Source organism: Chrysochloris asiatica, unplaced genomic scaffold (assembly GCF_000296735.1).
Source record: "Chrysochloris asiatica unplaced genomic scaffold, ChrAsi1.0 scaffold00003, whole genome shotgun sequence".
Classification (NCBI taxonomy): Eukaryota; Metazoa; Chordata; class Mammalia; order Afrosoricida; family Chrysochloridae; genus Chrysochloris; species Chrysochloris asiatica.
In genome coordinates, this window is record NW_006408521.1 from 24355886 (window position 1) to 24368130 (window position 12245).

The 12245-nt window shown below is 37.7% G+C and overlaps 1 protein-coding gene across 2 annotated transcripts in view; it reads left to right on the forward strand.

The window, feature by feature from the left end:
* Positions 1–12245, forward strand: part of R3HCC1L (R3H domain and coiled-coil containing 1-like) — a 47136-nt gene that overhangs the window by 19812 nt on the left and 15079 nt on the right. For both annotated transcript variants that reach the window (XM_006831228.1, XM_006831229.1), the window contains one exon: positions 8018–8193. In XM_006831228.1, coding sequence (XP_006831291.1) covers positions 8018–8193 — 176 coding nt within the window. The remainder of the gene's footprint in view (positions 1–8017; positions 8194–12245) is intronic.

Below are 12245 nucleotides of genomic sequence, written 5' to 3' on the forward strand. Positions count from 1 at the left end.
GGACATTGTTTCGTTCTGCTGTGCATGGGGGCACTGTGAGTCGGTTTCGATTCGATGGCACCTGACAACAACAACAATAGAACAAGGGCCTATTAGTGCTCAGTAAATGTTTAGAACTTCTTGCCTTTTTAGGATTGCCTTCAGAGTCTGTGTGCTGTGTTCGGATTCTCTTTGGAGGCACTTGGGAGGGAGTGGGGTCTTTATTGATGAATGAGGATGGATGAAAGCAGGAAATAGGGAGCTGAATGGAGCATGGTAGGTAGTAGATCCAGCTGTACACAATGATGGTCTCTTTTGCTTTGGGTTTTAGAAGATGTAATAATAATGTTATTAAAAGATGTCATAAATCCAATAGCATTAATAGCCCTTTGGTGACTATTATTCTTCATTTATTATTTATACTGCTCTAAGCATAATATATTAAATGCTAGAGTGCCTGCCTACCTTGAAAACTTTCCAACCTAAGATTTTTGGCTGTTTTCCCAGTTGGCTTGCTTCTTTGTTGATAGTGGTTCGTCTTGGGAATAGACTCCACCTCTAGGAGTCTGGGAGGTATGCCATAGAGCAGGTGTGACACTCCTGGGCATATGAAGCAATTTCCTGTGACATTAAAACCTCTCAACCTGCTCCAGGCAGGTTGAGAGCATAGGTAAGTCATTATTGTGCACCCAGAACTGCAAATCTTGATGAGTCAAAGATCACACTTAAATTCCTAATGCAATGGTATGGAATACCCAGAAACTTATGTTGATAATTGATAAAAGAGAGGATGTTGGCATGACTTCTTATAGCTCTCTGAGATCTTGGAACAAGAACATAAGAATTATTGCTGTTTTGATAAAACTTCCATAGCACCTGCTTCCTGTACAGATCTGTCGTAGGAGGGCTAGTGGGATACAAGCAACATAACATTGATGTTGAAAGATGCTGGTATTTGACCCCTTCTTTGGCTATTTCTGGCCTTGATTTAAATGTTTTTAGGTAGGACCAAATACTTAGTGAAGAGCCTTGTGTATTTTAAGAATTTGAAACCTTCCATTTAGCAAGTCCTTTTGTTACAGAAGGCTACTAACAACCGTGGCAAAGGGAAACCTAAAAGAGCGCCATCTCTTCCCACCTATCTTCCTTCCCTGTGTGTGTTAACACTCGCTCACACACACTGTTGTCTCCATTTTGTCTTTTGCAAAAATTCTATCCATTTAAAAAAAAAAGGGACAACACAAAATCAAAAGGGAAAATTTATAATCCAGCTACCAAAAGTCAATTTTATGAAGGTTCAAGGGAGAAAAGGCCACATTCCCTAGTGTCATCGTTAACAGTTGGTACCCCATCACTTTTTGGTTAAGTAGCTAATATTAAGTACTTAGAGTTTGATAAACAATAAATAACAAATCATTATATATAAATTAGTTATGATTATCACTACTATGTTAAAGGTACTGTGCTACATGTCAGCTTCTTCTCTGTTTTAAAATTGTTTACTTTTCACTTGGAGAGATAAGATAGTAGATGTGTGACTAAATAGTTGAATAATAATCTCAAGGGTAAATACTATAAAACAACCATATAAAAGATGTCCTAAGTCGACACTCAGCAGCAGTAACAAACACTATGTTTGATTATCTGATGAGTGTTATACATTGCCTGTAAAAAAGAATATCATTCAGGGCTAAACTGGTTGATACTATTGCATATTAGTGAGACCCTAGAAATTAAACAAGAAAATAGAATCTTCACCATTTTTTGCCTGTTACTCCTAGGCATGCCTCTCTCCTATTTTTTTCAAAATAATACCAGTTTCTATTTCCATATTATTTTTTGTTAGTTCCAACTCATTTTTATTAAAATGTCTGAACTAACATTTCATTGACCATCTAAGTGGGATTCCCACTCACCTCTAGTTGCTGTATATTCTAATATAGTCACTGGGGCATCGGGGCATCCAATGAAGAATGTGATTGAATTATATACACTGTTTATTGTCCAGTTCATTAGTGGATAATGATTAGATCTCTGGTTCACCCAGAAAGAGGGAATGTTAAGATTTCTAAGATTAACATTGCTATTTGTTATATTTTTTAAACTCGTAACTCCCAAGACTAAAAATTTCCTTTTTGATCTACATTAAATTTTTTGCTTAATATTTCCCCCCCTCTGAATCAGCTTTCAAGCTAGCAGTATTTTTATTTCTGATCCTTTTTCAATTAAGGAAAGGTAAATAGTTTGAGGCCCATATTTTCAGTATAAGAGAGGTTGTATTTAAGGAGCCTTGTCTGAATCGCTCTGTTCCTGACAGTGCTTTTTTATAGTTGAGCTTGCTCCAGAAGATGTAGTATGAGGGGTAAAATATAGATAGTTGGCAAATGGAGTTGGGGTGGTGATGTGATTCATCATGTTTATTCTGTTTAATTCGTTCCCTGTTTAATGACAACAGGGAAGGGAAAGGTTAAGATGACAAAGGGAACCAAGTACATCATTCCTACCTCTGCCCAGGAAAACTCAGATAACAGCAACAACTTTATCCCCAAAATAGGAGTCATTTGTGTTTAAAAACAAAACAAAACAAAACTTGGTTAAATATGCAAATATATCATTCACACTTGACTTGAATGAATTTAATTACTAATATCAGAAGTACTTAGAGGCATGCTGTGTATTCTGGTTTTGGATTTTGGGGAGCAGTGGTGGGGAGAAAAAAGTAAACCAGTTTTAGCCTATCTGTTGGAATGACTAGCCAGCAGCCTAGATGCATTAAATTCCGGCTTTTTTGGCTGTGATTAAAATGAGGTTGGGGTGTAGGAAGGTACAGATTGGTCTAGACTGTTAGGAATAGAGGGAATGTAATTGCTAATCAGCGATCTTATACAGAAGACATTTTGTGTAGCTCTAAAGACAGATGGTTAAGGAAAAACTAATGGGATACCCAGATGTACTGGATACCAGGCCATCCTTTTATACTGCCTGCCCACGTCAAAATTGGCTCACTTCCTTAAGCCAATGGATCTGACTCTGCAGTTTGAAGGTCAGAAGTATATATTTCTTGCCTGCTGCTGAGAGGGACAGATAGGCAAGAATTAATACTCTCTAAAATAATGAACAAGACATTTTTATATGAGAGACTAGGACTGGGTGTAGTATAGGATTTTAGGTAGCTAAAGAAATTCTGGTGGCACAGATGGTAAAGCGCTCAGCTGCTAACTGAAAAGTTAGGGACTGTGGGAGAAAGACCTGATGCTCTGCTTCCGTAAAGATTACAGCTAAGAAAACCCGGGGTGGGGGGCAGTTCTACTTTGTCAGGTGGGGTCGCTATGAGTCAAAATTGACTCGACAACAGCACCTTACATCACCAAAGATGGCGTAAGGAAAAGGTGGATCAGGGACTAGAGAAATCAATAAATGGAATGGCAATAATTGTCAGTTTGGTCTGCTTTGCGATTTTTCTCAGGTTTCATGGTCAGCTGTTTTCCCTGACTATCCTAGCAGCATCTGAGTTAAGCTCTCAGGACAGCTCAAGAAGGTTAAAACCTTTAGTATTCTCCTGTTTGGCGTGATCTCACTGGTCTAGGCTCATACCTAGCTTTACCTTTCTACTAGGCCAAGGTATTCTCATCCCGTCTTTCCAGTCATGCTAGGAAAAGGAAATATGGATATGTGTTGCTGCCTTTTTCTTCTTCCTCCTGACTACTGTTTGAGGAGGAGCTAGATTTCACATGGCCACTTCCATGTATTCATGTGCCGTAGATCGCCATTCTTGGGAGAGGATTATTGTTGTGCTTAGGTGCCATCCAGTTGGTTCTGACTTATAGCAATCCTATATGCATTAGAATGAAGTGCTGCCTGGTTCTGCACCATGCTCATAATCATTGTTCTGTTGTAGCCATTGTTGAGAGAGAGGACTTGGTGGTGTTAAGTGACTTCCAGTTGGTTCCAACTCATAACGACCCTGTGTAGGTTTTCTGAAGAATGGCTGGGGTTTGAACTGCCAGACTTGTGGTGAGCAGTCCTGTGATTATCCTTCAGTGCCACACTGGGACATCAGGGAGAAGACTAGAGCTATGAAGTTTATCTTCTAGCTCTATGATCAATAACTGACCATCTAAAACAATAGTTGAAGACACACCCTGCTAGCATTATATAACTGTCTTTTTTTTTTCTTGTTTTCTTGTACCCTTCTCCTTTTCTTTTTTGCTCACTTTCCTCCTTTTCTGCTTATGCCTTAATCCAGCACAGTAGGCATGACCTTCTTACACTCTACCAACTTGTGAATAATCAGAGATATAGTGTTGCTGATGCCTATTCTAGAGAAATCCCCACATGGCACCTTTACATGGCATTTCACCCATTTTGTAAGTTTTATGAAGTCATAGTTTATAGGTCTCACAGTGGTTTCTTTTCTTTTTCTTTTTTTTAAACCTTTTATTGTAAATTGGGTGATAGTTTACATGGGAGAACATCAGCTTTACATTCACGTATTTCATTCACAGTGATTTCTTGATGAGAAAGTATAGCTTGGCTATATTAGATCATTTTATTTGCAGATAGAGACTACTGTTGAAGACATTCTCTACTCTGAAATCATCTTCTTCTATTGAAAAGGGCTTGTGCTCAAGCAGTATATAGAAGGAGGCTGGACCTGTAACCTATGTTACACATTACACAATGCCATGTCATTATCTTACTGGGAACTCCTTTTGTGGATGTTTTTGAACTTGGGCCATGAGAAATATGAAAAGACTTGAAATACTTTTTTTTGAAATCAGTTGTGTTACTTCATAGTCTGCCAAAGATGGGACGCTACATGGGTAAAACATTTTAACTCCAGCTATTGATTTATTTGCAATATTGTTGTAGACCAGAATGAAAAGAATTTGGCTATGGCTCTCAATTTCCTGTGATTCTGGAATCCTTAGAATCAAACCCAGATAATTCAAAACCTCTTTTTTTTTGTTTTGTTTTTTCTTTTAATAGTTCATGCCTATTCTCTGATCAAATCTTTTATCAAAGTTTATTGTAAATCATAAAAATTTAAATGGATTTTCTGTAATAGAAAATGAGTTAATGAGTAGTTAAGTAACCACAAGATAACAGTAGAAGAGGAAGTTAAAACAAAGGGCTTGACTATCCTAACCACATAATTGAGAATTGACTATATGGATTAATTCTGTGTAAATAAACAAGACGACTCTTGAAACAACTGCAGTAGTTTTATTCTACCAACTTGTGGTGAAGTCTCTCATCTCTTTGTCCCTATGATAACCCTCCTTATGCCTTCCATATTTAAATTTGTTAGAGCCATAATTGTAGCTTGAACTAATTAAAAGTAATCACAAAAATGTTCTCATTCCCACCTTTGAAGATCTTAACCAGGGTTATGTTATAGGTCCCTCAGCCCTTGAACGGTAATGACTAGGAACTAGAATTTTATCCTTAGATAAAATCTTGAGACATGGAACTGCACAAGTTTTTTTTATTATTAAGTGAAATGTCATTAAACACTAATATCCTAAGGAGCTCTGGTAGTGTAGTGGTTACGAATCGGGCTGCGAGCCACAAGGTCAGCAGTTCGAAACTACCAACTATTCCGCGGGAGAAAGATGAAGCGTTCTGCTCCCGTAAAGGTTTCCAGCCTCGGAAACCGTGTATAGGGTCGCTATGAGTCAGAACCGACTCCACGGCACAAAACAACAACAACAACATCCTAAGACCAAAGAATTGTGGGGATAACATCAAGAACATAATACTGAAAGAAAATATAAGTCATTAAAAAATACAAGAAAAAGAGAGAAGACAAAATGGATGTCAGAAGAAATTCTTGAGAGGCAGAGACGATGACCTGGAGAGATGGAGCGGTTGGGGACTCTGGACTCGGAGGGAGAGGGTCTGTGTGCTGACGGCCGGGGGCCAGGCTTGTGGGGTGGTTGTTAGATGATGCATGGGGGGGATTATTGTAATCATTGCAATGAAACAAAATATGATAGGATGAATATAAAGCTAATGTTCTCCCATGTATAAACTTACCAGGTAATTCACAATAAAAACTTAAAAAAAAAGAGAGAGATTCTGAAACTTGGTCTTGAGTATAGAGAAGCTATAGCAAATAGAAGAAATGAGATAAAAGAGCTGAACAGAAAATTTCAAAGGGCAGTCAAGAAGACAACGTCAATAATTATGAAATGTTCAAAGACCTGAAGTTAGAAAACTAAAAGGTAAGAACACGTTCACCATTTCTCAAGCTTAAAAAACTGAGTAAAAAAATAAAAGCCTCGGTGTGCAATATTGAAGGATTCTTATGGGCAAAATATGGAATGATGCAGAAAGAATCAAAGATGGAAGGAATACATAGAGTTGCTGTACCAAAAAGAATTGATCAATGTTCAGCCATTTCAAGAGGTAGCATATGATCAAGACCTGATGGTACTGAAGGATGAAGAAATTTGGAAGACAACCACCTATCTAATCAATTGGAAGAGATCCATATTTGTGCCCAATGGAATGTGGAAATGATTGAAAAATATCACTAATATCAGATGCAAGTAAAATTTTACTGAAGATAATTTAAAAATGACTGTAACAGTACATCAATAGGAAAATTCCAGAATTTCAAGCCAGGCTCAGAAGAGGATATAACATGGAGCTAGGGATATCATTGACAATGTCAGATAGAGTATGACTGAAAGCAGAGAATACCAGAAAGATGTTTACTTGTGCTTAATTGACTATGCAAAGGCTTTTGACTGTGTAGGCTGTGACAGACTATCACATTTCAGAGAATGGGTATTCAAGAACACATAATTGTACTCATAAGGAACCTGTACACAGACCAAGAACAAGAAGCAGTCATTCAAACAGAACAAGGGGACATTGAGTCGTTTAAAATAAGGAAAGATGTGTGCCCTTATTGTATCCTTTCACTGTGTATAATCAATCTGTATACTAAACATAATCAGAGAAGCTGGATTATATGAAGAATGTGACATCAGAACAAATTTTTACAGCAAGGATCATTCCCACCCCTTCCATACACAGAGTAGACAGGGATGGACAACTTGGACATTAGCTACCCAAAATGGGGGAGAGGGGGCTACAAAGGCAAGAAGTGACTAGCTTACAAGTTTTCAAGAGGGAGCCTAGATCCAGAGGGCGTGGAGTAAGGTAGAATCTCCACTGAGTAGTATCCAATCTGTCTAGGCGGGGCTGATAAAAGGAAATGCGGATAGGTCTCTTGTGATACAATAGTGAACAATTGTTATCAGGACTGATTGTGAGGGTTGTAAATGTAAAGGTAGATGTTTTGTAGCAAGGAGGGGAGTGATTAACTTTGCAGTCTAGGAGTGAAGGTCCCTGGGACCGTCAAGGGAGAAGAGCGGAGAGCTCTTTTAAAAAAAATGAGTTCAGAATGTTGAAATATAAGATCTTATGCTTGTTTAAAGGCTGTCTGTCTGCTAGGACAGAGGTTTCCTGTGTGCAATTCCGCCCCTTTTCCCCGGAGCCCTACCTGAGCTGCCCGGTCCCGGAAGCGCTGGTCTCCGTCCCTCTTCACCCTTTAATACATTCAACAAAAGGAAGATTAACACAGTTTTCTTTATTTAAAATTAAAAAAAAAAATTTGTTCAGTTGCAAAAAGAAACTGTGAGATGAGCCTTATCAGTAGCGCAAATGAAACGAACACTATTAATTTACTCTCTTCAGCTGTTGTCTGAGTTTCATTTGTATCTCACAACATTAATCAGTCTACATTTTCTCACACACTAGTTGATAAATCCAAGTTAGGTTTTATGCATTAACCTGTTGGAATGTTTCAACACCTTTTTGAGTAGTCCGTATGTGTAATGTAAGCTAGATGGATAAACCCCTGATCATTGTTGTGTTCACAAATAACTTTAACACAGGGACAGTGCTAAAGGTTAAGGAATTATGTTGTCCATGGAGACAGGGAGGAAGATTGTTCACAAACGGGAGGAACTTTATCATGCCTTAGCTTGATATAACAGTCACCTATTTGCTTCCTCCTCTCTAGTTACCAGGAAATGTGAAGAGCAGAGAAAGCATCCAGGAACCTAGATTTGATTATTACAACCATGAAGTTCCTGATATAGACCTCAGTGATTGTGAATTCCCACATGTCATTGAAATTTATGACTTCCCCCAAGAATTTCGTACTGAAGACCTTCTACGGGTTTTCTACAGTTATCAGTAAGTATTTGCAAATGGTTGGGGATGTTAGGGACAGTGGGATAAGTTTTCTTATATTGTGTTTTAAAAACGCATCTGTTACTTTTTTTTTTTTTTTTCATATTCCTTGTTTACTCTGGCATCAGGTTTGTCTCCTCCAAGTCCAATAGGAACCTGTATCAAATCACTATTCTTGTAAGTTCCCTAAATATGCCAAATGTTGTTGTTGCTCAGTGCCGTTGAATTGGTTCTAACCTGTGTGGACCCTGTATAGGGTTTATGAGGAGTGTCTGGTGATTTTGAACCTCCGACCTTGTAGTTCAAACTGACTTTGCGGTCCAGCACATTAACCCACAGTGCCACACCAGGACTCCAAATATGCCGAATAGTCTTTATAAATCTCACCTTAGCATTTAAGAAGAACATCATTAATGATGATTCCTGAGTCTGTTTTCATGGGGCATTTGTTATTGTTATGTGCCCTCGAGTCAGTGCTGACTCATAGTGACCTTGTTTCCAGGGAGTGACTGGTGAATTTGAACTGCCAACCTTTCAGTTCAAATCGACCTTGTGGTCCATGCTTATCCTATAGTACTACACCAGAACTCCATTTATATTTATTGTAGTTATATTTATATAATTAGTTTATATATAAACTAATATAATTAATATGTTGTATTTATATATACTAATTATATAAACAAATATATATAAAACTAAGTATAAATTAAAATATTATAGTTTATATATTTAGCTTTTGAATCTATAGATTTTTTTTCTCATTTAATTTTTTTTGGGAAATTATAGTGTTTCTGTTAGTAACTTTAGAAATTATAAAATGCATACATAAGTTGTTAATGGCTGAAGCGAGTATTTTTATTCTCCTTTCAAACAGTATGTTATTGTTAAGTTGCCTCCAAATTACGGTGGTACTGTATAGAGTTTCCAAGGAGCAGCTTGTGGGTTTGAACTGCTAACCTTGATGTTAGCTATTCAGTGCTTATCCTACAGCGCCATACCAGGAAAGGCTTTTCCATTCCCTCTGGGCCCTCCTGTAACTTACTTGCTATTGAATATTTTTCTTTTTCTCTTTTAAAATTCATTTGCTGTAGTACATGTATTCAATATTCAGTTTGCCACTTCTCTGTTCTCTTCACTTATTTTTTTTATATCTCAAACTTTCCATCTGAGATCTTTTAACTCTTGCATAGGCCATATTCTTTAGCATTTACTTTACTAAGTACCTTTCATTTTTACATTATTTTATTTTTATTCTTAAGGCCTTTTTGCTAGGTATGGAATTCTAGGTTAGCAGCACTTCCTGCTCTCCCCTTAACCTTTAAGATATTCTACTGCATTCTGGCTTTCAGCTTTCTCTGTGGATGATGAAGTCAGCTGAGAGATTATCCACTGCCACTTCTGAATATAATCTTTCATTTTTGCATGCTCTTGAAAATTTTACCTTTAATATTTTGCATATTCACTGTGATGTGAGCTTCATGGAGATCTTTTTATTTCTGCGTAAGACTGTTTGGGTGCCCTAAATCATAGGTTAGTGTTTTTCACTGAGTCTGGAAAATTCAGACACTGTCTTTTCAAATATTGCTTCTGTCCTAATTTCTCTCTCTTTTCCACCTTCTCTGAAATGCCAGTTAGATATATATTAGACCTCCTGAGTCTTCCTCATCTATTTGTGCTCATATTTTCCATCTCTGTTCCTCTCTTTGCTGTGGTCTAAATCATTCCTTTAGCTGTAGCTTTCATTTTTCTGATTTTTTTAAAGCTATGCTTATGCCTCTGGTAGTGTAGTGGTTACGAATAGGGCTGTGGCCCGCAAGGTCAGCAGTTCGAAACTACCAGCTTTTCAGTGGGAGAAAGATGAGGCTTTCTGCTCCCATAAAGATTAACAGCCTTGGAAACCCTGTACAGGGTCGCTATGAGTCGGAACCGACTCCACGGCACATAACAACAACAACATACCTATTCTATTCTTGGAGTCCGGATGTGGCGCCATAAGATTAGCACTTGACCTCAAGGTCAGTTTAAAAACCGCAAGGTTGGAAGTTCAAATATACCAGCAGCTCTTTGGAAACCCTGTACATAGTAACCCTCACTATGAGTCAGAACTGGTTTGGTGACACTTAACAACAACAAATTCTGCTCTTAAATCTGTCCACTGTGTTTAAAAATTTCCCTTTTTTATGTGTTTTATTACTTGTTTTCTTTTTTATTGCTTGCATAAATTTGGTCCTGATTCTTAAACCACCATGTTACCAGAAATGTCAAATACTAAACTCATAATCTAACTTCACTACATTTGCCTTTGCTCTTATGTACCCTGTGCTGTGATCAGCAGCACCATCTTTTTACTTAACTCTAATTTCAAACCTCAGTACTTTCCTTTTCTTTATTTGCTTCGTTCTCTATTCCTATTGTTTCTGCTCTGTAAATGTATCTTTGTCCCTCCTCTCCTTACTGCTGCTGCACTAATTCAGGTATTTGTTATTTCTCTTAGACTTGTTTCTGGCTCCCCACTTCCAGGGCATCTTAAATACAGCTTGTAGGTCATCTTCCGGAAGCAGATCTGCTGTCATGTCACACTTCTGCTCCACAACTCTGCCTAGGGAATGGTCTACACTCCTTAACCTACCCTGGTCTTGTTGTTGGCTAATCTTAGCCTATCCAAAATTTCTGCTGTACTATTTGTACTTCCCTATTTGTGTATGACCCACTCTTTCTCTGCCCCTTTAGTCCAGCCTTCCTTCTGGTCGTTTCTCATCTCGCCTTGTCATTTTATCATATCTTAATTCTTCATGTCCCCCCACTCCAGTTTTTTTTTCTTAAGGAGACTGCCCTGATGTCACTTTATTTTAACCTTTTTTGTGTCAGTGTTTGCTTTTTGTCAGTTTTATAATTTGTGATATGTTTTGGTATCTTCCTGTTGATATATACTCACTGAGGGCAGTATGTATGCCTGAGTCTTTTTATGTCATGGAAAGGCACTCCCAGTTAAATGGATTGATGTGGAATATACTTTCCAATCTTCAAGGGCCTATTCTTTTACATACTTTTTTCTTCATGGGCTGCTCTATGTTGTTGGATAGCTGGCCTTGCTCATTGTTTGAGTCTATCCTGATAGTGTGTGGTGGAGAGAGGTAGGCTACACATATTTGAAAATCTGATGTTAGTGATGGAAAATAGTTCTTCCCTCCCAAGAGTGTGAAAAAAAGATGTTATTGTGACTTGTTGAGTTTGTGTTATTTTTTCTTAGAGCTTATTACTAGTTACAGTATAGAGAGCTCCTTATCAGATGAGATTAGAGCTATCAGTATTCTGTGGATTAATAGAAATCGTTAAGTGGGGACTGATTAGAAAAAATGGCATATGGGTCTGATTGTTGTTTAAGTGAGTTTTTTCTGTTACTGAGTTTTTCAAGGTCCTCAACTCCTATAATCATTTTATACTATGATCAACTTAGCTTTTATATTCAGGAAAATTTCTAACTGATGTGTGGTACCTCCTTGATTCATTTTTCCCTCAGTGGAATTTTTTTCTTGACTGATGGTAAAATAGGGAAGATAATTTTAGCAGTTTTCTTTTTTTCCATCTTTTTCAGTGATTTGTTTAAAAAAAAAAAAAAAAGTCATGATACAAAAGCCTAAAATTTGTGAGTCAAACACCAGAGTCTACTTGATATAGTCACTGGCACTATATCTTCATCAGTGCCAGTGATTGTCCTGGTGAATATTGCTATACATAATAACAATGGGCATCGTTTACTTATTAAATTCTCACTAAGTGCTCAACACTGCCTTCTTTGCTTTGTCATGGATGATCTTATTTCCCTTTTTACAATAGCTACATGAGATAGATATTATGCTCAGTTCTGCAAATGAGCAGATGGAAGCCCAGATCAATTAAAGCTGCCTGTGGTACTGTAGGATCAGCACAGGACTGCTAACAAGGTTAGCAGTTCAAACACTATACAGGGTTGCTATGAGTTGGAACCGACTTGACGACATCTAACGACAACAACAGGGTTTCAGGGTGGCAAAACTGGGACTTGAGATCAT